Below are 25,642 nucleotides of genomic sequence, written 5' to 3' on the forward strand. Positions count from 1 at the left end.
CCCTCCTTAAGCAGCAATAACTTCAAAAAAGCATTTCCTGTAACTGTTGGTCAGTGTCTCACATTATCCTCCAAGAAGTTTTGTTCCATTCTACTATGAAAAACAGTTCGGCTCTGCTGCATTTGAGGACTTTGCTGCATGACCAACTCACTTCAGGTTCCACAATCAAAAGAAATTTTAGAAGACCTATGAAAAAGGGTAGTTGAAAATCATCTGTCTGGACAGGGTTACAAGACTTTTTCTAAACCTCTGAGGCTCTACCAGCCACTGTCATCAGGGCTAGCCCAACCATTAGGCAAGACTAGCCAGCTGCCTAGGTAGCAGCTTCAGGGATGCAGCAAAGAGTAACTGTTGCCAAAGAAAAGAATAGATCCTGACAGCTACACAAACAAAAAACCATCAATGCATATTTTTACCTACAGGAAGGGTGAGCTGCTTTCAAATTGTCCATTTGCATCCCCTCCCCCCCCCCAAGTTTAACGTTTAAAAGACATAAGACATAAGCATCGCCACACTGGGACAGACCAAAGGTCCATCTAGCCCAGCACCCTGTCTCCGACAGTGGCCAATCCAGGTCACAATCACCCGACAAGATCCACAGAGCAAAGCATTATGTACTGCTTGTCCCAGGAATACTGGATTTTCCCCTACATCCATTTAATAATATTCTATGGCCTTTTCCTTCAGGAAGCCATCCAAACCTTTAAACTCTGCTAAGCTAACCGCCTTAACCACATTCTCTGGCAACGAATTCCAGAGTCGAATTATGCGCTGAGTAAAGAAATTTTTTCTCTTATTTGTTTTAAACTTACTGCACTGCAGCTTCATCGCATTCCCCCTTGTCCTAGTATTTTTCGAAAGCCTGGTGTCTTGGAAGGGTACAGATCAGGGGCTTGAAAATTAATTGAGCAATGACAGGAGGGATAAGGCTGAAGATCCGGCAAGGGCAATCAACACCCTAGCACAATGGTTCCCAAACCTAGGGCTAGATGAACTAAACTTAACGAGCCAGCAACTTGGGTTTTAAACTGGTTCTAGCCAGTTTAACGTGCAAGTAGTAAACCAGGACATGCATAAAAGGGCATTGTCCTGTCACAGCTAACGAAAACGGAATGCAGATGAGCAAATTAGTATTATAATGTGTATAAATCGTATTGTAATGAGATGCACTACCGTTTTCCGATTCCCCTTACCGTGGAAAACCTAACGGGAGGTCTGCACCTCTCGTTGGGGCTGCTGTGAAGGAATCGGAAAGAAAAAAAATTATTGCAGAGCTGAACAACACCTTTAGCGAGCTCCAAAAATGTCTGAGAAGGATGACAATCTGGGAAAAAAAATGTCCAAGTGCTCGTCAGGGACGTCCTTCTAAAGTGCCTAACATGGACGTCTTTTACTCACAAAAACAAAAAAGGATGTCCCTGACGATCACTAGTCCTGGAGGCACCCCAGCCAGTCAGGTTTTCAGGATATCCATAATGAATATTCATGAGAGAGATTTGCATGCACTGCCTCTACTACGGTAGTGACGATTGGCCGTGCGCTAACAGCGCATTAGCCCTCCCGCACCTTTGCAAAAGGGCCCCTAAATATGGGAGGTTTTCCGACCTATGAATAAAATTGGAGTCTGGATGGCAGCAGTCACTGTTAGTCACACAGAGTGATGTGGCGTGAAAAGGTTTTGCATGCCACAGACTGCAAAGATCTTTTTCTCCCTAAGTTAAAATGAACTTTCTGCACTGTGGTTTTTTTGTTAAGGTTCATGAATCAACCGTCAAGAAAACACTAAATGGGAGTGGTGTTCATGGGAGGACAGCTGAAAAGAATACCGCTACCTGCCTCAATTTCACCAAAGAGTTCCTTATCCGATCAGTTGAGTACAGCTCTCGGTCACTCTATGGATCAGTGTTCTCCATGCCTTCTGATCGCTCACAGCTTCTTTCAGTTCTGCTATGTTCATTCCGGTATCTTCCTTTATAGTATCTATCCATCAATGACGACAAACCATCCAGGTTCTGATGCAACAAAGCCATCCCCCACCATGATATCTCCATCGCCATGCTGGACAGTCGGGATCGGGTTCTTACTTTATTTATTTTATTTATTTACTGCATTTGTATCCCACATTTTCCCACCCATTTGCAGGCTCAATGTGGCTTTCATTGTTCCGTCATGGCGATCGCCATTCCGGAGTAAGAAATACAAGAGGTATTACATAAAGATCATGAATGACTTAGTAGATTAAGCAATCAGGTATAAAGAGTTCATGTTCAGAATAAGAGATAGAACGGTATTCCATTAAAAGTTCATAGGATGGGTCGTTGGAGTACGTCTTGATGAGGACATAGTAGATTCAAATTCGGAATGGGAGATAAAGCGGTATTGCGTTAACGTTCATAGGAGGGATCTTTGCGGTATGCCTTGTTGAAGAGGTAGGTCTTCAATGGAAGGCAGTGTTTGTATTTTTTGACAAACAAAATGTTTGTTATTGTGAATATTTTACTCATTAATCTATGCTCAAACTCTGTGCTCACCAAAGAGTATGAGCATAGAATAATGCTTTGCTCATCAGTACCTGGATGGTTTGTCGTCATCGATGGGGCCATGAATTCTGCTCTGTATCAGAAAATTCTAAAGAAGAGTTGAACCTGAGCCAAAGTGGGTCATGCAGCAAGACGCCAACCTTAGAAATTCAAGTAAATCTATAGAATGGCTAAAGAAAAAGAGATTTCACGTTTCATATTGGCCATATCAAAATACTGGCATAAACTCTAATAAACTGCTCTAGCAAAACACGAAGGGAGACATCAATATTCAGCAACTTAACCAGGAAGTGCCTCCGTGTACTGACTCTGACTGCCATAGAACTGTCCAGGCAGCAACAAACGGGTTGATAGAAACACACAGCAACTGTCTCTCTCATTCAAGACAATTCTGAATGCAGCTTTCGTTGGATTTTAGCTCTGTTGCGTGTACGTGCCCTTTGGGACTGCAACAGCTGTTTTAGCCCCTGACGCAGCCTATAGCAAGGCGAAACATGGCCACTTCGGGACATTTTACAGAGTGGCACAAATAAAGCCTTTTTATCATATTAGACGTGTGTTCTGCTCTTCTTTGGACTATTCATTGTGGATATCCTGAAAACCTGACTGGCAAGAGGCACTCCAGGATTGGACTTGAGAAAGACTGCTCTAGACTATAAGCCCTCCAAGGACATGAAAATGCCTACTGTATTTGAACATAACTTGCCTTGAGCTACAATGTACAGATGTAAGCTAAATCGAAAACCCCTTCCATTCCTTCCCCCTTTTGCCTCAGCACCTTAAGTATCATCTGATTTTCTACTGGCAAGCTCATCTGTCAACTTAGGAGAGAAGCCTTACTTCTAGGAGCGGCATTTTGGTTATTCTTCCGACCGGCTCCCTCAGCAGCAGTGCAAGTGTGCTGGACATGTCTTGATGCCTGTTACATGCAGGGGCGTAGCCAGACCTCGAGGTAGGAGGGGGCCAGAGCCTGAGGTGGGGAGGCACATTTCGGTCGCTGCCCCGCCGCCACCCCCTCTGCCTCCGCCCCCCTCCTCCGCTGTAAACATCTTGGCTGGTGGAGATCCCCAATCCCTGCCAGCTGAAGCACCGCCGCCGCAAATACCTTGGCTGGTGGGGGAGGGGTCCCCAACCCCCACCAGCTGAAGACTTTGTCTCTGGTACCGCTGCGTTGCCTGCCCTGCCCTCTCTTCCCCTCACATCGGCATGCTCCTTTTTGATGAAACTGAGCATGCTCAATGTCACTAAAAGGAGCGTGCCCGACATGAGGGGAAGGGAGAACAGGGCAGGCAATGCGACGGCACTAACGCAGACCAGTGCTGGACGAAGTCTTCAGCTGGCAGGGGTTGGGGACCCCCCACCAGCCAACCAGGGGCCCAGAGCAATTTTGGGGGAGGGGCCCAGGCCCCCATGGCCCTATCTAGCTGTGCCACTTGGTTACATGGCTAGGCTGCTCCCTGGAAACCAGTGCTCTTTCCTTCAAATCTGAGGATTTAAGCTTGTGGAGAGCTTTCTCATGTGGATCCCTCTGCTGAAAGCTGGAATAGATATTTTCCATGAGCGCTACGATTCCTCCCAAGGGTACAAGGACTTTTTCCAGGCTGAAACTCATTTCAGCAAAGACCCAACAAATCCACCATCTCAAACACTGCCTTTTCAAAGCCGTGCAACTTAGTTACCTTCGAAAGCAAGCACTAGAGAGAGAGAACAAAAATAGGGAAGGAAGCAAGATAGGAAACACTGGACACAGATCCATTTCAGGATGAGCCCACATGGTTGGAAGTGCAATGTCACAGAATCTCACATTTCATTTTGGCCATACTCAAGAGTCTCAGTCAGCGCCGAACAGAATTTCTCATCAGAGCTGCCAGAAATCATTAAGGTTTTCTTTAGGCCAAAGGAGGGGAAATAATCCCAAATCCCTTCTGAGGGGCAGTTTCAGCAGCTCTGATTCTTATCCGGCTGAGATGCAGCCCACATTTCAGGCATGGGAAAGGTGAGAATTAATTAGTTTTCTTTTCACTGCCAGCCTCGGCTGTACCTCTAGGTATTCTGCGGTCAGACTCCCAAGCAACAAGAAAACCAAAAATTGGAAAAACTCAGGCTAAATCAGGAGAGCAAGATTCAATATTCATTGATAAATTATTCAGAGAGTGAGATGTAGCTGTAAAAATCCTTTCTGTTTTCTGTTGTATTTATGCTGACCAGCCTATAGAGCACAGCTGGTGTCCGAGCTTTGCTTCCAGTACAGTCTCAGGAGGAGAGCCTCACAAGTAGGGTTACCATATTTGCCCTAAGGAAAAAGAGAGCACATGCCCCACCCCCTGTTGCCCCACCCCCACCCCCTGCTCCCCTGTCACACTCCACCCTGCCCCGTCACACCCCACCTCACCCCCTGTCACTTTGACCCCCCCCAAGGAAAGCCAGATTTCCTCTCTCCCCCCATGTATATCCCCTCCCCAATTTTCTAGCCTCCCTCCACCCACATGACTCCATTCACTACCCATCCCCTCCCCTCCTGTATCTTATTGTAGTGCCCTGGTAGTCAAATCGCCTCTTCGGGGTAGGATAGAGCCCCCTCTTTCCTGCCCGGTGCGGCTGTAGACCTCTCTTGCTCCCGGTGCTGATTCAAAATGGCTGCCGAGAGAGACCTTGCAAGATTTCTGCAGCACCACACTAAGGTAAAGGAGGGGAGGGGAGGATAGGACACCTGCCTGCCTGTCCGTCCACCAGCCTGCAAATTTGGACAAACGGGCAGGCTTGCAAAACCCACCCGGATGCCCGGTCATGTCCTCAAAAAGAGAGGACATGTCCGGGTAACACCGGACGTATGGTTAGGGTTACCATATGTCCGGAATTACCCGGACATGTCCTCTTTTTGAGGACATGTCCGGGCAACCGAGCGGGTTTTGCCAATCTGCCCGTTTGTCCAGATTTCTGGACAAACGGACAGGCTGGTGGGCAGGACATCCAGAAATCCGGACGAACGGGCAGATTGCTAACCTCCCCTCCCCTTACTTACTACTGCCCTGGTGGTCTAGTGATCTCTTCCGCCTTTGGGGCAGGAAAGAGCCCCCTCTTTCCTGCCCGGAGCACTGCCCTGCATGCATCCTGTTGCTGATCTCGGCGCCAATTCAAAATGGCTGCTGAGAGTTGAAGTGATCTCGCGAGACTTCAACTCTCGGCGGCCATTTTGAATCGGCGCCGAGATCAGCAACAGGAAGGATGCATGCAGGGCAGCGCTCCGGGCAGGAAAGAGGGGGCTCTTTCCTGCCCCAAAGGCGGAAGAGGTCACTAGACCACCAGGGCAGTAGTAAGGGGAGGGGGGTGACGGGGAGGGGTGTGTGACAGGGGGAGGGGAAAATGTGACAGGGGCGGAGCGAGGGCGTGAAAGGGGGCAGGGTGTGAAAGGGGGCAGGGTGTGTGGTGGGGCAGGGCGGGGCATGTTTCCTCCTTTTTGGGGGACAAAATATGGTAACCCTACCCCTAAGCATCCTGTTTTCAGCCATACCAGTATTTCTGAACTGTGAATACACTTCACCCTGATCAGAAATACTACACAGCACTGGACCCATTGCTGACCAACATGAGTATCCTTCAATCCCCTCCCACAACAGTACGCTGCAATATAAAAGTTGTGGAAACTTGCAAAAATTCACTTATTTATTTATTATATTTACATTGTTTTGTAAACTGTCTACTTTCCATGGTTCTAGGCAGTTAACAATAAGCACACATAAACTACAGCAAAAACATAAAAGTACAACCATAAATAATCAATACAACTTTCAATAACTCAATGTCAAGCAACCCATACCTTGTAAGTCTAGCAGAAAAGATGAGTCTTGAGACACTTCCAAAAACTGTGACGGTCCATAATAGAAAGCAGCAAGTTTGGTAAAGTATTCCACCAGATTGGCACATAAAAGGGCCTTTATACCAAGCTGCAGTAAGCACCAGCGCATGCTTACCGCAGAGTAAAAGGACTTAACCCGGGATGCACTGAGGCATCCCATGGTAATTTTGCAATCTGCACGTGCAAACCGCATGCTAAAAAAACATAATTTTTACTTTTTTGAAGAGTCAGCGTGTTTGCGCTAATCAGTTAATGCGTCTACGTTACGCACACTAACTGATTTGTGAGAGATTAGCGTGTGAGCCTGTCCTGCCTACAAATTAGGTGTAGGTAAGGGCTCACATGCTAATTTTTGTTAATGGCCATGCGCTAATGGCAACATTAGCACATGGCTGTTAATTCGGAAAATGGAAAATTGGCCATTTTTCAGCTGCACTACAAATAGCCTTAATGCGCTGGAAAGACGCGTGTAAGGGCAAACTAAGGCCTCTTTTAGCACAGCTTAGTAAAAGGACCCCAAAGTGGGAACGCCCTGGCACACATCGTACATGTTTTGAGACCAGGCCCTTAATTGGCCAATCACATGTATGGGCCTTAGGTTTGACAGACGTAGCATGGATTTCCCATAAACCTTGAAAAAAAAAAATCTCCAACTAGCTCGGAGAATGTTTGGGTTTCTGGTACTGGTCATAAATTTGAGGATTTTAGTGAACGTATGTTACTGGCATTCATGTGCAAGGAATATACTTAACAATCCTTTCCCTTGCTTTCTCTCATTTCAGTGTGAAGATGGTGTTGCTGTGGACAGCAGGTGACTGTTTTAAGACAGGCTATTTTATCATTAACCAAACTCCAGCTCAGTTCTGGCTCTGCGGACTATTGCAAATAGCCATCGATATAACCATCCTTCTTCAGGTCTTCTTCTATAAACAGTGGCCACATTCCAAACCCGGCTAGTGAGATGAAGCAAGAAGGACTTTATTGTGTTTCTAATATACTCACAAGGAGAAGGGAAAGCGGGAACTAAGGCCACGGTTTCCAGAGACTGGAGCACACAATGTCTTGAATTAAAACAAGATTTTATTGAAAATCAAAAGCGACTCAACACAACGTTGTGTTTCGGCCGAAGGACCTGCATCAGGAGTCTGTGTTTATAAAGGTGCTCAATGCTGGGACTGTGACCGGCATTGAGCACTGTTATACGACCAACGGTCTTTTTAAAGACCCCCCCTCTGTTTTTATTACGATTCTCGTGATTTTAATTGTCAGACGTTTTGATTCTGTTATAAACACAGACTCCTGATGCAGGAGGCCCTTCGGCCGAAACGCAACGTTGTGTTGAGTCGCTTTTGATTTTCAATAAAATGTTGTTTTAATTCAAGACATTGTGTGCTCCGGTCTCTGGAAACCGTGGCCTTAGTTCCCACTTTTCCTTCTCCCTTGAGATACTCCGTGGGATCTTTTGAGTTCTCCACTGATGTGGATTCTCTTTGGACTCTTCACTAATATACTCACAAGACATACGCTGTTCATGAAACCTAATGGCATGTTACGTTTATTTAAAAATTTGCTCTACCACCCTTCCTTGAAAAAAATAAATCGAAAGATATCATTAAGGAGACCTTTTAACAAGCTGAGGTAAGCACTAATGCACGCTTACTGCAGTAAAAAGGACTTTCCTCTGGGCCGCGCTTAGGGGTCCCATGGTGATTTTACCCACGCACTAAAAAAGTCTAATTTATTTTATAGCACTGGGGGGGCCGGTCTGGAGGTGGAGAGTGGGCGTGCACTAAACGATTAGCACATGGTTAGCGCATGAGCTCTTATCGCATATATAATGGGTGACGGTAGGGGGGGGTCACGCGCTAATGGCCATGCGCTTATGAGCCACGTAAGGATGCGCTGAGGCCACTTTTTACCGCAGTTTGGTAAAAGGGCCTCTAATAAAGAAAACGTAAGAACAGAAAATAACAGTTTCCCAGAATGCAGCAAATCTTCACGAGGGCCATTGCTCTCTTCGCCCTTCATCGGTTAATAAGAAAACAAACAAAAAAAAGAAATATTTTAAGACCTGAATTAAATTCTGAAAAAAACAGTCTGAATTCCAATGCGTTGGGGCAGTGAATTCCGTAGGGCCGGAGCTAAATAAAAGAGTTCAGTTACGTTCTATAAATAGTTGGAATTGCAAATCTATTTGGTTCTCCCTGGCATATAAGGTATCCACATATTGTACAAATATAGCTTTGTTTTCACTGCAAACAACTTATATTTAAAGCGGCATTTGATGTGAAGTGTTGCAAAATTTTATGATATAGTAGGTCGGCATAAAGGTCATTGCTTAGTAGCAAGTTTCAAGTTGTCAGCAGATAATGACATCTGCCTTTTTGCCTTTCTAAATATCTACCCCCACCCCCATCCACCACCCTATGTATCTGTCTATGCTGTGTTCACTGCACCTTCTACTGGTAGATATTTTCCCCTTTACCAAATTTAGTCCATGACCCCCTTGTCATTAATCGTTTTTACAGGAAAATATTATCTTCATGTGCCTTTTGGAACCCTGACCAATATTTCAGTGTTTCTAGAATACTCCCATGTCTTCCCAGATCCACCGAGAGTCAAAGCCAGGCTTTTGACTCCCCCACCTCCACACACACACACCCCGCTGCCTCACCACCACCACTGTCGCTGCCCTCTCCCCCCACAGCAGCAAACAAGAGTTCTGTGCCAGTCACAGGTTCTTCTTCCTGCCACATCCCGCCTCCTGTGAAGTAACTTCCTGTTTCTGCATAGGCAGGATTCGGCAGGAAGAAGGACCCATGACCAGCCTGGCAGAGCAGTCTCGATCACTGTCGAAGGGCTCTCCTTGGAAGCCAGGTCCAGGGAATCTTCCGCGCCCACCCCCCCTCCCTTGGCAGCCCTGTCTCCCTCATCTCTTTCCTCCAGAGAATATGTTTTGATTCCCTCAAGCATCGGTGTGTAGAATTTGTGTTGCAACATTTCTGTAGCCATCCTCTGACACTGTGTCCGTCCTCTCTATCTACTTACGAAAGTGTGGCCAGCAAAACTAAAAAGTGCTAGTCTGTGCCATTTCCAGTGCAAAAGAAAAATTAAAATGACTTCTAAATATATTTACTACAAGGTGCAAATTTGCCAAAGACAGGTCAACAATTGTTTCTCACAACCCACGTTGCAACCAAAGTACTTTATGAATTTGAAATCTTGCCTGTGTCTAGACGTCTATCAGATCAAGTGCTGTAGTCAAGCTGTTTCAAATTCTGCTGGTACCCAGGCTTTTATCAAAAACACAAGACTCGATGCACTAAAACTTCAGCACAAATTTCAGACATCACTACATTTAGCAGCCAATATGTTGAGGAAAAACGGTTCCTTATTGAAGGGTAGATGACAGTTGAAATGAGCTCACAACATAAGGCAGGAAGAGCAACCCTACAATGTGTCCAAGGAACCAAGTAGGGGATGACACAATGACTTCCAGTGGGCAAACTTGATGTCAAACCAATCTTTATTAAATAAGCACCACTGTTGGACTCAACATGGGACCATGTATCGGGGGAAACAACCACCTACCTCAGGGGTCAAAACACTGTACATAACTATAAATAAATAATAAGTAAATTAATGAATGACCAATAGATAACAACAAATGACAAAAACAATACAATAATAATAAGTTGTGTACAAAAGAATAAATACAAATAAACCTAAATATCTCTATATATAAAAGGCAACACCAACGTTCTATGAAGCCTCCAGCCGGAAGTGTGAAGGGGGAGAGATATCCGGTTTCCCCATGAGTGTCTGCCCCGCCCTCGCTCTCTCTCTAACACAAACAGTGAAGGAAAACAGCAAAGCAGGAAATCAAATCACACTCTCTGTAACAGTGAAGGACTCAGAGGGGGGAGGGGAGAGAGGGCAGGGACACACACACTCCCACATGCACACAGAAGAAGACCTTGCTAGCCCCCGTTTCATTTGCATCAGAAACGGGGCTTTTTTACTAGTAATAGATAAAAAACATAGCTAATATGTAATCATAAAAACCAATATATATATAAAGGATAAAATCTGAAAAACTGATGTGAACAAAAAAACTGGTGTGAATAAAAATAATAAATCAATGATTACAGGCTTAATAAAGCTGAAGATGATGATACAGCACATAAAAGAGATAGAGACACCAATCCAGGAGAGCTAATAAGATTGCATGTGAAAAAAAAAAAAGAAAGCCATACATAAAAAAAATGCAATAACAATTCATTGAAAGATAAATAAATAAATAAAATTGAGTACTACAAAAAGGAGAAAAAAATGTATGCACGAGAAGCTAGAAATGCTCATGACAGCTGCCAGCCCCTGTAGTGGCTTGAATAGATCCACTGAAAAGATACAGGAGACTACCTTGAAACAGCGCTTGTCGCGAAACATGGAATCATGTCGGCTTTACCATGTCTCCGTTGTGTGCTTTGAAGTAAAAGAGTAACTGGATTACATTTAAAAAGCTAAGTGAAAGCTGAATGTTTAAGATACTTTCAATGATAAAATTAGAAAAATATAGAAAATAGAGGATCGATGAGGATTACGTCGCTACCTCCGAGATATGCTTGGCTCATTTTAGCCATAACAGAGGTTGATGCGCGGATCTGATGATCCATATAAAGGTCTTACTCTACCAGACTAATGTATGTGAACTTTAAAGGTATATCTGAAGCTGAGCGTTATGTGAATGCTGAGCCCCTGTAGTGAAGCAGTTAACGCACCACGCAGGGAAAGAAGATAAATACCTGCCAACATTCAATTTCCTTTGTAGGAGTAACATAGTAACGTGAGTAACATAGTAGATGACGGCAGAAAAAGACCTGCACGGTCCATCCACTCTGCCCACAAGATAAATTCATATGTGCTACTTCTTGTGTATACCTTACCTTGATTTGTATCTGCCATTTTCAGGGCACAGACCGTAGAAGTCTTGCCCAGCACTAGCCCCGCCTCCCAAACACCAGCCCCGCCTCCCAAGAGCAAGAACAGAAAGCACAGTGGTAAAATTTCCAATCTGGCAGAAATGTTTCACTGGAAAAAGAATGCGGAAGAGTCATTCAGAGAAATGGAAAATAGTTCCCAAACTAAAAGCGGATATTGATGGTGGCTGCAGTGACTTAACCTGAGACGGGCAGTCCTGACCCGTGGCCTTAGATATTTTTCACTCGGGGCAAATGCAGGGACAGGTGGGAGCCTATTCTACAAAAGCAGTCGTCCAACCTCGGTCCTCAAGGGCCGCAATCCAGTCGGGTTTTCAGGATTACCCCGATGAATATGCATGAGATCTATTTGCATGTACTACCTCCATTGTATGCAAATAGATCTCATGCATATTCATTGAGGAAATCCTGAAAACCTGACCTGGTGAGGGTCGAGCTTGGAGAAAAGGCGGCTGAGGGGAGACATGATAGAGGTCTATAAAATAATGAGTGGAGTTGAACGGGTAGATGTGAAGCGTCTGTTCACGCTTTCCAAAAATACTAGGACTAGGGGGCATGCGATGAAGCTACAATGTAGTAAATTTAAAACGAATCGGAGAAACTTTTTCTTCACTCAACATGTAATTAAACTCTGGAATTCGTTGCCAGAGAATGTGGTAAAGGCGGTTAGCTTAGCGGAGTTTTTAAAAGGTTTGGACGGCTTCCTAAAGGACAAGTCCATAGACCGTTATTAAATGGACTTGGGGAAAATCCACTATTTCTGGGATAAGCAGTATAAAATGTTTTGTGCATATTTGGGATCTTGCCGGGTATTTGTGACCTGGATTGGCCACTGTTGGAAACAGGATGCTGGGCTCGATGGCAATACTTATGTACTTATGCCTGGTTTCCTTTATATAATACTAGCGTAACTGGATATATACACACTTAAAAGTTAGGCGTGAACTATTACTCCAGCCATAGAGCTGGTGTACAGGTTGTCAGAGATATGCACGTAACTGATAACATTCTGTACGTTACATGCATAAGTACGAGTCCTGCCCAGGCTTCACCCATATATACATCCATTTACACGTGCACACTATAGGATCTTTTACTAAGCCACGGTACTGTTTTTAGCGTTTACGGTCAGCTGATTTCTACCGTGAGCTAAAAATGCTACTGCGGCTTCGTAAAAGACCCCCTGAGTAAGTTAAGCGGGTATTTGCAGAATAGTGTTTAGGTGGAATTCTGTTATGCATGTAAATGCCATTATTTTAAAGATTTGTGCCCATAATAGGCACATAACTGTACAAGCCTATGTTATAGAACTGCCCCTATGCAGCTAATTTTATAAGTGATTTTTGAGCATGTAGAACAGTACTTCACTTATAAAGCTGCCTGGTGAAATACACACATGGAAGTATGCGCTAGCACCTCATATAGTGCTGTGTACCAGCGGCAGGGCTTTTTTTGAGGGGGTACTTGGGGGTACCGAGTACCGGCACTTTTTCCATTGTCTGCTAAAATTGACCCATGGTCCCCAAGTTTTAATGACAGAGCTCGGGCTCTGCACAACAATTCTGCCTTGTCATAGATTCTGAGACTGGTTGTAGGGGGCCTGGCGATTGTGGGGTGTGTCCCTCGGTGGTCACCCCACCCCTGAAGGGTGGGCCGGCATTTGAGTACCGGTACCTTTTTCGCTAGGAAAAATGCACTGACCAGCGGCATTGCCAGATGGCTAATTTTGGGTGGTCCTAAGCCCAAAGAAGGTGACCATGAAATTTTCTCTCTACCTCTCCCTTCCCCTGCTCTCTGCCCCTCCGTGCTCCCACCCTAATGATCCCCCCCCCCCCCAACTCAAAATATAAATACCTGAGCTGCCAGGGATCCCCAAGCCCCACCACCTGAAGACTTCCTCCTCTGGTAGCCAGAACGCCTTCCAAGCTCGGTAGTCGGTGGCAGTGTTTCTGAGCCACTTCTGCTGATGGCAGCTTGGAACACTGCTGCCGGCTGTCAGGCTTGGAAGGCGTTACAGCCACTGGGGGAGGAAGACTTTGGCTAGCAGGGCAATGGGGATCCCCGCCAGCTACAGCAAGGGTGTGCCAATTTTGGTTGGGCCTGAGCCCAAAGTGGGTGGCTGCTGCCTACCCAGACCCACCCACATGCATAAACGATCCTCAGCAAAGCGGGTGAGTGGAGCAGGGACTGAGTTGTACCACACAGGCATGTTATAAAACACATGTATTTGTGCAAAGTTAGGCATATCATGTGTGCCTGCCTCAGAAAAGGTGAAAAGGCCTATGCCTATTTCTGGTGAGGTAATTTTATACAGACTTATTATGTATTTATTGCTTTTCTGAAAGAGGTGCAGCATGATTGTACAGTGGGGGTGGGACGACTTCCCTGTGAAGAAGGACTAAGGAGGCTAGGAGGGCTTTTCAGCTTAGAGAAGAGACGGCTGAGGGGAGACATGATAGAGGTATATAAAATAATGAGTGGAGTGGAACAGGTGGATGTGAAGCGTCTGTTCACGCTTTCCAAAAATACTAGGACTAGGGGGCATGCGATGAAACTACAGTGTAGTAAATTTAAAACAAATCGGAGAAAAGTTTTCTTCACCCAACGCATAATTAAACTCTGGAATTCGTTGCCGGAGAACATGGTGAAGGCGGTTAGCTTGGCAGAGTCTAAAAAGGGGTTAGACGGTTTCCTAAAGGACAAGTCCATAAACCACTACTAAATGGACTTGGGAAAAATCCACAGTTCCAGGAATAACATGTATAGAATGTTTGTACGTTTGGGAAGCTCACCAGGTGCCCTTGGCCTGGATTGGCTGCTGTCGTGGACAGGATGCTGGGCTCGATGGACCCTTGGTCATTTCCTAGTGTGGCATTACTTATGTACTTATATTTCTTTCTTGCCTAGGTTCCCTGTTAGGAAGTCACCTTCTCTGTAGGGATCTCTGTATGCTCTCTCTCTTAACTAGCTTCTCAAAGTCACAAGTGGAAACACTCAAGAAAGTCACCAGAGGCCTCCATGTCCCTTCTGTGAAAACACTGTTTCCATATCAATGAAGAGACAGGTATAGAAGTGGCAAAAACCACTACAGTCTCTGTATACACTGGTTTCTGCCACTTCTGCACCTGTCTCTTCATTGATATGGAAACTGTGTTTTCAAAGAAGGGATATGGAGGCCTCTGGTGACTTTCTTGAGTGTTTCCACTTGCGACTTTGAGAAGCTAGTTGAGAGAGAGAGAGAGCCAGCAAGGTGGAGGTATTGCAAGATCTGCCTGCTCAGTGAGACAGAAGTCCCTGTCTCCAATGTTGACAACAAGGTTAGAACCCTCTTATTGTGACCAAGGGTTCTGCTAAAAGATTGCTAAAGGTATTCTAGAACCTCAGGTAGCAACACACCTGCACACCAAGAAGCGAAAGACAAAGGGAGTCTGATAAAGTTGTCTTACTCTTGCTTCAGCCTAGATCATCAGGTTGAGATTGGAACTAAGATCTTCAGGGGTGTCTGGTAGAATGAGGGTTAGGAGACTAATCTCTTAAAAGAAGAAGCAGCTGTTGCTTACTTCCAATCAGTGGTGTATCCATAGGGGCAGTGGCGTAGCTACGGGTGGGCCGCCCACCCATTCTCGGCTCAGGCCTACAAAGCGGTGGCATCCCACATCATCATCTCTCCTCCTCCGCAGCACCCTGGCATCTGTCCACCCATTGACTTCGGTTATCGTTGGTTTCGGTTTTCGTCAATTTGTTTCGCTAAACATTTGTCTCGCATTTCGTCGGTTGCCTCGGATTTGATCGGCATGCCCAAGTGACCTCGCTGCTAATCTTGCAAAAACGCGTTCTCCTGCTCAGTGTGGCGTTGTTTCTCATTGTGTGAGCATCACCCCATGCGTCTAGCCAAACAATTCCTTTGCTTTCCACTGTTGATTCTTATGGAAATAATTGCCTCGGTTTTCGTCGGTTTCGGATTTCGCCAATTGTTTTCGGACGGATTATCAATGAAAACCGAGGTGTCACTGTATTTCTCTTCTCGGAGGGGGCCCCGGTGCAGCAGCCATCCTCACAAGCGGCCTCCGGCTATCCCGAAGCTTTCCCTCTCCGCCGCGATCTGTTGCAATTTCTTGTTTCCACCTGGGCAGATTGCAGCAGAGAGGGAATGCTTCAGAGATGCTGGAAGCCGCTTGTGAGGATGACTGCTGTGCTAGGTCCGTAAGGGGAAGGGAGGGGGACGTACTGTGTTGGAGAGAAAGGTAAGAGATGCCCAGACGCAATGCAAGTCGGGAGATCAGGGGACAGGGCTCCCCCTCAATTTCTGCCTTGGGCCCCACCATATCTAAAACCGGCCCTGACACCCTATGCGGGTCTTTCCCACTAGCTAGGGCCACTTTTTTGCCATGGCTGGAAAACGGCCAATTTTCTATTTTCCAAATTAATGGCCATGCGCTAATGTTGCCATTAGTACATGACCATTAACAAAAATTAGCATGTGAACCCATACCGTCACCTATTTTGTAGGTGGTAAGGGCTCATGCACTAATGCTACACTAACTGCACTAAGGGGCCCTTTTACTAAGCTGTGTAAGCGTCTACGCATGCCCAACATACGCCAAAATGGAGTTACCGTGTGCTTCTTACGGTCATTTTATTTTTGGTGCATGTTTGATACGCGCGTCCAAAAAATAACTTTTATTTTCAGGCACACGTATCGGACACGCGCCAAGTGGCATTTGATGCGCATAGGTCATTACCCCCTGGCTACCACATGAGACTTTACTGCTAGGTCAATGGCTGGTGGTAAGGTCTCAGACCCAAAATGGATGTGCGCCAATTTTGATTTTGCCGCACGTCCATTTTCAGCAAAATAAAAAAAAGACCTTTTTTACAGCCGCGCTGAAAAATGGATCGGCGTGCACCCAAAACCCACGCCTAAACTACCGCAAGCCATTTTTTAGGGCACTTTAGTAAAAGGACCCCTGATTAGCCCAGACACACCTTACACAATGGGGAATGGGAGGAGAGAGGGTATGAAGAGCAGAGGAGATGGCTATAACATCTGAAGCTGTCATAGAGTCTGGTAAGTAATATTTTTAATCACATCTTTGGGGGGTGGGAGGGGGGTCAGTGACCACTGGGGAAGTAAGGGGGGGTCATCCCTGATTCTCTCCAGTGGTCATCTGGTCATTTAAGTCTGTGCCTTACTCATTCTAAAAACAGGTCTAGACCAAAACGTTGAAGTTTCAGCCTTAGATGTTTTTGTTTTGTTCCATTACAGCTGTAAAATGTCCAAGCGTTAGGAATAGTGGAATTAGAAAAGGTGCAGAGAAGAGCGATGAAAATGATAAAGGAGATGGGACGACTTCCCTATGAAGAAAGGCAAAAGCGGCTAGGGCTCTTCAGCTTAGAGAAAAGGAAGCTGAGGGGAGATATGATAGAGGTCTATAAAATAATGAGGGGGGTGGAACGGGTAGATGTGAAGCATCTGTTTACACTTTCCAAAAATACTAGGACTAGGGGGCATGCGATGAAGCTACAATGTAGTAAATTTAAAACGAATCTGAGAAACTTTTTCTTCACTCAACGTGTAATTAAACTCTGGAATTCGTTGCCAGAGAATGTGGTAAAGGCGGTTAGCTTAGCAGAGTTTTAAAAAGGTTTGGACGACTTCCTAAAGGAAAAGTTCATAGACCGTTATTAAATGGGCTTGGGGAAAATCCACTATTTCTGGAATAAGCAGTATAAAATGTTTGTACTTTTGGGGATCTTGCCAGGTATTTGTGACCTGGATTGGCCACTGTTGGAAACAGTATGCTGGGCTTGATGGACCTTTGGTCTTTCCCAGTATGGCAATACTTATGTACTTAGGTCCTCTAAGCCAGCCCCCGACATGCTCCCTTGTGATTTGGATACACTGCAGATGAATTGCATAGATAAACGGCCACAAAATAGGTTTGAAAATACCAATTTGGAGGTTTTGAGAATACATTTATTCAAATGCTGCTTTATGACACTTTTGGGACATTTTACTCTTTCAAAAATGAGCCCCACAGTGTCTAGCAAAGGAGGAAGAGATTGTTTGGCTGTTACTGCCACGACACTGGAATTTGAATATAATTTTTTATAGGTAAATGAAACATCATATTTCTGCTTTCCACCTGCTGCTTGGGGAAGTTCTACTGCTTGGTTGCAGAGGACCTAAGAGGCAGGCAGAGCTCCGAATTCTCAATGCATGGTTGAGACGATGGTGCAGGGACAGTGGCGTAGGGAGGAATCTTTAACAGGGTGTGACTTTTTGGACTACATTTTCAGTTTTTATTTTTCAGTGCTTGGGGCACTAGTAAGCAGGATGAGATCTTTGTAAATAGTAAAAATAATAGCACATGGTATATGGTAAACATACGGTAAGCTTTTATTAGCCAGCTGTCTGCATGCTGTTAACAGAGCTTTTGGGTCCAATGAATCTCATGGGTGACAATAGACTCTTCCATGCAGCCCTCAGCTTTTCTATCACATTATGTTACAAAAAGTTGTTCAACAGATTTTGTGCCATCTTGCTGGGACCTCACTAAAAAGAAAAATAGGTCCCTAGATATTCTTTGGGTAACAATAAAAACGTGAATGAAATTGCTGATTGTTTAGTGACATATCAATTAATTGTAACTGTACAAAATATCTCACAGTTCACATGAGAAGACCAAACATTTAGGGGCCCTTTTACTAAGCCCCGTAAGCGTCTACGCATAGCCAACGTGCGCCAAAATGGAGTTACCGCCCGGCTACTGCGTGGCTCTTGCAGTAATTTCATTTTTGGCACATGTCTGATAAGCGCGTCTGAAAAATTAATTTTTGGATGCGCGTATCGGACACGGGCCAAGTGGCATTTGATGCTCGTAGATCATTACTGCCCGGTTGCCGCGTGGGACTTTACCACTAGGTCAATGGCTGGCGGTAAGATCTCAGGCTCAAAATGGGCGCATGCCAATTTTGATTTTGCCGCACGTCCATTTTTGGCAAAAATTTTTAAAAGGCATTTTTTTTTTTGCAGGCACACTGAAAAATGGATCTGCGCGCGCCCAAAATACGCACCTACACTACCGCAGGCCATTTTTCAGTGCACCTTACTAAAAGGACCCCTTGGTGCATCTGTTCTTGGCGCAGGTGTAATTTTATGTTATACAGTGTAATTTTAGTTTCTGCTGTGTCTTGAGTATATTAGGCAGGAATTTGGTTAATTGACATCTATAACATTTACTGTAAGTTGACAACCTGCTCAGGTCGTGCATGAGTCTATGTTATTGTATCCACTGTAATTTTTTTAGTTTCTGTTCTGAGTATATTTGTATTTTAGGCAACATTTTGCAAATACTATTATAACCCCCTCAGAACTGTGGATGGTGCAATATTAAATATTTTAAATAAATACAGCATTTTTTTTTAAAACTTCATCATCTTTGATTCTAACCACAGAAAGGCGGTATATCAAATCCCATCCCTATTTCCTGGCTATCTAGGTTTGGGATGAGAACCTGAGGAGCTGCAGTACAGAGCCCTTGGGTTGGGTCTGAATATTATTCATTGGAATTTACTATTCCGCTGAAGCTGAGAACAGAACATTCCTATGCCCTGTGACTGGATACTATTATCCTTGCCAAATCCCCATTGATTCCCCAGATTGGCCAGCATACCTCACTTCCACCCCTTCTTTGGGATGTAAGTTTGAAACCAGGACCAGCCAAAAATTCTCCTTCCTGGAATGGGTAACTTGGCAGCTCTGGAGTATGACATATGCATCACAAGCAGTGTGCAATCCATTCTGGTCCTTAAAATGTACTTGGATGTATAAACTCTGTTAATTCCAATACATAATCACAGGTTACACAGTTGCCACATTTAAAGTGACCACAAACAATATTGGCACTAGATATAATTCGTGCTGGTCAATAAACCAAATAATCTTTTCAGTTTCCCCTACATTGAAAAGCAAACTGAGGAGGAGATGAAAAACAGGGTGCCCCTTTGAAATATGCCAGTACTTCGAAATATTTAATTTGAAAATCTCGCTGTGAATAAGGCAAACACAAGTGAGATGAGATCCCCTGAACACGCCTACACCTGGGTCACATGTATGCATCTATTTGCAACACTTACACATAGGGGCGTAGCCAGAGGCCAAGGTGGGGGGGCCGCCTCCTCCAGCCGCCGCCCCTCCCCGCCACTTCCGCCCCCCCCCCACCACTTCTGACTCTGCCGCCAACCCCACAAGGTACCTTTGCTGGCGGGGGTCCCCAACCCTCGCCAGTTGAAGCCACCTTTAGCGCCGGTCTCCGGCATGCCGCGTTCGCTGATCTGTGCTGCTGTCTTGAGTCCTGACGTCCTGCACGCTTCTTTAAGTGAAACTAAGCATGCTCAGTTTCACGTAAAGGAACGTGCAGGCGCGCCGCATTTGCTGATCAGTTTTTTTTCTTCCTCTTGACGTCAGCATACTCAGTTTCACGTAAAGGAACGTGCAGGATGTCAGGACTCAAAACAGCAGCACAGATCAGTGAATGCGGCGCGCCGGAGACTGGTGCTGAAGAAGACTTCAGCTGGCGGGGGTTGGGGCCCCCCGCCAGCAAAGGTACCAGGGGCCCGGACTAAATCTGTGGGGGCCCATACCTCCGTGGCCCCACCTAGCTTCACCTCTGTTTACACAGTAAATGATGGCAGATAAAGACCCACATGATGCATCCAGTCTGCCCAACAAGGGGAACCAGAGCCGCACCCGCCACTCAGTGCAGGCCACCACCGCCCATTCTTAAACACCGGTTGGCAAGTCTCCACCATGTCAACCACATATAGGCAGCCAAACATGATGGAGTCTGGTTGTAACTATACATCATCCCCAAATATTATTGACAATATTCAACTTACCGATCAAGATGTCTTACCCTGTCCCCTGAACTGCACAGCACCCTCCCTCGAAACACGTGACAATAAAGTGATCTACAGCACTGGAGTTGGAGCTTTGCTTGTCTTTTGCCGTAGAAGTCTGTCCGGCAGTTGGCGAATCTTCACCAGTCTTACGCCATTTGCGGGACTGGAATTATGTCATTATGCATTTACCACAGGAAAAATCATTTATAAAATTATCCCCTACGCTCCCAACCCCCACCCCATCCCTTACACTCCTCATGCAATGGCAGCTGGCAGCCTTCAGGAGACTGGTGTAGCAACGTTTGGGAGGCCACGCACATTTCCTCTCTGCCCCAGCACCAAACATTAAAAAAAAATTAATACCTTGGCTGGCAGGGATCTCCAAGTCCTGCCAGCTGAAGACATCATCTATCAGAATCTGCTGAGAACTGAGCACGGGTGAGGTGTAGATGTCGGCAGCTGGGAGCACAGCCTCTGACTGCCACAGTCTTTAGACATCCCAAGGGCTCCAGTATGGTCTGGGAGGAATTGTGAGCGGCTAAGGGATTGTTTTACACATCGACCTTGAATACTTTTACAAGATTAAAATGCAACAACTACACCCATTGAACCTGTGTATTGAAAGGATGTGGAAGGAATTTAAGTCCAAGGACCAATTATATGGACGGAATAGCTGTATAGCCAGAACTCTGACGTATGCAAAGACTATCAACAGTGCCACCCAGGTGGTGGTATTCATAGCGCTGTGAACTATCTAATACACTCCATAATTTTATGGAGAAGGAATTGCGTGTAGTGAATGGGGTTTTTGATTGATGTGTTAAACTTGCTGATTATTATAAAAGTGATTGCAGGTTCAGGAGGGTAGTGAGTGATTTGCTGTATTAGGTAGTTCAGGCAAGGTCTGATGAGATGTGAGAAAGTTTGGAATGATTGTGCATGCATGTGGTGTGTTTTATGGAAAAACTAGTAAAAAAGCCCCGTTTCTGATGCAAATGAAACGGGAGCTAGCAATGTTTTCTTCTGTGTGCATGTGGGAGTGTGTGTGTCCCTGCCCTCTGGCCTCTCTCCCCTCCCCTCTCTGAGTCCTTCACTGTTACAGAGCCAGCGATTTGATTTCGTGCTCTGCTGTTTTCCTTCACTGACTGTGTTACAGAGAGGGCGGGGCAGACACTCTTAGGGAAACCGGATATCTCGCCCCCTTCACACTTCCGGCTGGAGGCTTCATAGAACGTTGGTGTTGCCTTTTATATAGAGAGATAAACGTTTTGTCATTTGTTATAAAAATAAAGAGCAATTATAATAGCTGATATTGTGATAGATATTTATAATATTAAGGGCTCCAGCAGAGGATGTCTTCAGCTGGTAGGGCTTGGGGATCCCCACCAACTACTCCAATGTTGCACACAGCTGCTGGGTGGGCCTGAGCCGAAAGCGGATGAGCCCAGGCCCACTCAGGCCCATACGAAGTGACGTCCCTGCTTCAGCAGTAAGGCTGTGATTTTCTATTCATCGTATTCCTCTTGGGAAATGGACATTTGAATGCTGAAACCTGCACCTGGAGAATGAGACTGAGAGGCAGTAACACGTGTAAGCCAGAATAGGCCTTTGGGGTCTCCGTACAGCTGGTACTGAAGAGGTCCGTTACAAGGAAACACAGAACTGGAAATGAAACAAGGTACACAGTGAACAAATGGATGGCACGTGTACAGAAAATGTAAAAGCAGCGTACGCTGAACACCTGCAGCCACAGACACACTAAATTCATCCTTTAGAAGGAGCATCCTAATGATTAGAAAAAGCAAAGAATCAGGGAAGCCAGAATTCAAATCCCACTTCTCATCCTTGTGATTTTGGGCAAGTCACTCAACCTTCCACTGGCTCAGGTACAAACTTAGGTCCCCCTTTACTAAACCACACTAGCGATTCCCGGCTAACAAAGCCCGTTCACTTTGAATGGCCTTCATTAGCATTGCCACACGGGAATCACTAGTAAAAAAGGCCCTAGTCCACTAGGGACAGAACAATACCTACTGTATTGCACCTTGAGCTGCAACAATGGCGTAGCCAAGGGTGGGCCCAGGCCCGCCCACTTTAGGCTCAGGCCCACCCAGTAGTATCACACCTATGATAAGGCTGGCAGGGATCCCCAAGCCCCACCAGCTGAAAACTCTCAACAACTGTCCCTCCTGCGTACCTTGTAAATAGCAGATCTTCACCTGCAGCAAGCAGTGATTGATATATACTAACATAGTAACATAGTAGATGACGGCAGAAAAAGACCTGCATGGTCCATCTAGTCTGCCCAAGACAAACTCATATGTGTATACATTACCTTGAATTTGTACCTGTCCTTTTCAGGGCACAGACCATATAAGTCTGCCCAGCAGTATTACCCGCCTCCCAACCACCAGTCCTGCCTCCCATCACCGGCTCTGGTACAGACCGTATAAGTCTGCCCTCCCCTATCCTCGCCTCCCAACCACCCCCCTCTTCCCCCCAACTGCTCCACCACCCAATTTCAGCTAAGCTTCTGTCAACCCCACAGCCTTCCCTCTGATGTATTCCTGCCTATGCGGAAACAGGAAGTTGCATCAGAGGGAAGGCTGTGGGACCAACATGAGCAGAGTGTATTAGTTGCTGCTCGCTGCCGGTGAAAATCTGCTACTTAAAAGGTATGCGGGGGAGGGGGGATGTTTGAGAGCCCATATGGCATGCAGGCGAGAGAGGGAGAGACAAAATCACTTGTGGGACAAGGTAGAGTTCTGCCCACCCAAAATTGGGTGTCTGGCTACGCCCCTGAGCTGCAATTGAAAAAAAGGATGAATAGATCCAAAATTCCCCCTCCTGCCTAAAGCCGCCAATGTTTGAGATATCTGGAAATCCTTTAGGTGATAGAAGCATCACCGAAACATCAAGTGATGTGTGCTGGGCACAGGGCTTTTTTTGAGGGGGTACTTGGGGGGTACTGAGTACCAGCACCTTTTTCATTGTTTGCTAAAATTGGCCCATGGTCCCCAAGTTTTAATGAAAAAGTTCATGCTCTACACACCAATTCTACCTTGTCGTAGATTCTGTGACTGGTTGTAGGGGGCCTGGCTATTGTGGGGTGGGTCCCTCGGTGTTCCCCCCACCCTTGAAGGTTGGACTGGCATTTGAGTATTGGCACCTTTTTTTTTTTAATCTTTATTTATGATTTTAATTATAATTCACAAGGATAACCTTGTTATAGCAATACAGGTAAAGAAATACTTAGGTTAAGAATTTATAACATTCTCATTCAAATAAAAATTATTTACGTTTCTGTCATAAAGAGGAAAAATAGGAAAATTATAATGAGTACAATTACAAATAAATATTTAACCTTTCCTAGACCCCAGTAGTTACGTGGGGGGGGGGGGGGGGGGGAAGAGTTAGAGAAGTTATACAGGCATTAATTAAACTAAACTAGTCCTAAAAGGAACACATGTTTAAATACAGTAAAGGCTGTCGGTTTCCAGAATTAACTTATTTCACTGTTTTAACTTCTAGAAACACTTTAAGCTGTTCCGGTGAAAGGAAATTGTATTTTGTTTGACCCAGTTTCACTACACACTTGCATGGGTATGCTAGAAAAAAAATGTAGCTCCAATCTCTATAGTTTTTTGTTTCAAAGCAAGAAATTGTTTTCTTTTTTGTTACGTCCGGATAGATCCAAACCTTAATACCGTGGAATTGAGCTTTTATATGTACTGGCTGGGCACGTTTGTCTTCGACAACTAGAGATATTCTTGCTTGCATGCCAGTGACAAGCTTCATTGCTTTATGTTGCGTGATAAATTTCACATCAGTCTGTCGAGCCAGCACCGCTTCATCGTTCCGAAGTATCAGCTATGGGAGCTGCAGTACAATCTGAATTCTTGGATCTCTATTTAGTATAAACCATTTTTTTCTATTCGGTCTAGTACGTGGCCTGGGTGCTGCATCTGAATTTTGCCTCTGCTAACCATTCTCATTGCGAGCTTGGACAAGTAACATTTAGGCCTATTCATAGGGTTACCATATTCTGTCCCCCAAAAAGGAGGACACATGCCCCGCCCCTACAACACACCCACCCCACCCCCCCTTTCATACCCTCGCTCCGCCCCCTGTCACATTTCCACTCCCCCCTGTCACACACCCCATCACCCCCCCCTCCCCTTACCTTACCTACTGCCCTGGTGGTCTAGTGGCCTCTTCGGGGCAGGAAAGAGCCCCCTCTTTGCTGGCCGGAGCGCTGCCCTACATGCATCCTTCCTGTTGGTGATCTCGGCGCCGATTCAAAATGGCTGCCGAGAGTTGAAGTCTCGCAAGGTCACTTCAACTCTCGGCGGCCATTTTGAATCGGCGCCGAGATCACCAACAGGAAGGATGCATGCAGGGCAGCGCTCCAGGCAGGAAAGAGGGGGCTCTTTCCTGCCCCGAAGGCGGAAGAGGTCACTAGACCACCAGGGCAGTAATAAGTAAGGGGAGGGGAGGCTAGCAATCTGCCCGTTTGTCCAGAAATCCGGACAAACAGGCAGATTGGAAAAACCCGCCCGGTTGCCCGGACATGACCTCAACAAGAGGACATGTCCGGGTAAATCCGGACATATGGTAACCCTACCTATTCAAGAAGATGCATTTAGGAGGGAAGTTTTCAAGTTGAGCTTTTATCACACCTTGATTTACCACAGGAGTCAGAAGCCTGTAGTAACAACAGTCCAACAGATTTGCTGACTACCATGGCAAAGGAATAATTGCTGTTTGTGAGCCATGTTGCTGGAGACATCAGGCATCAATGCTGCAGCCCGATTGTAACGCCCTCTCAGAAGCATCCCTGAGTTCAGGACCTGACTTGACATGAACCCCCCGGGCCAATGCCATCAGTCTGTTATATGTATGGCGTCTGTTTTCTCCACCTATGGTAAAAAGTCTTTTAGTAGGTATGATTTCCCTGCTTTTTCCCCAGACAAACTCCAACAAACATTTCTGTGGATTTTCCGCTCCTCTGATATCTGCGACCTGCACCTTTCAGGTTTCACAGAACTCTCCCCTTGAGAGCAGAGAAATCAATCACTATTTACTTTCTCCTCAAGAAAGCTCTTTCCCCTCCTCCCAAGCACAGGTTGCTGTGGAGAAGAGAAAAAGATAGATTTCACTGACAGCCTGTCTTCAGCACACAGGTATGTCTTATCAAAACTGATAGAGAAAGGTCAGAAACATAGTAACATAGTAACATAGTAGATGAAGGCAGAAAAAGACCTGCACGGTCCAACCAGTCTGCCCAACAAGATAAACTCATATGTGCTACTTTTTGTGTATACCCTACCTTGATTTGTACC

General features: G+C 45.6%; 1 protein-coding gene across 2 annotated transcripts in view; it reads left to right on the forward strand.

Annotated features, from left to right (window-relative positions):
- Positions 1-7,406, forward strand: part of LOC115470909 (PQ-loop repeat-containing protein 1-like) — an 87,497-nt gene extending 80,091 nt beyond the window's left edge. For both annotated transcript variants that reach the window (XM_030204525.1, XM_030204524.1), the window contains exon 5: positions 7,179-7,406. In XM_030204525.1, the coding sequence (XP_030060385.1) occupies positions 7,179-7,353 (175 nt within the window). In that variant the 3' untranslated portion in view covers positions 7,354-7,406. The remainder of the gene's footprint in view (positions 1-7,178) is intronic.
- Positions 7,407-25,642: the final 18,236 nt, after the last annotated feature.

This window comes from Microcaecilia unicolor, chromosome 5 (assembly GCF_901765095.1).
Source record: "Microcaecilia unicolor chromosome 5, aMicUni1.1, whole genome shotgun sequence".
Lineage (NCBI taxonomy): Eukaryota > Metazoa > Chordata > Amphibia > Gymnophiona > Siphonopidae > Microcaecilia > Microcaecilia unicolor.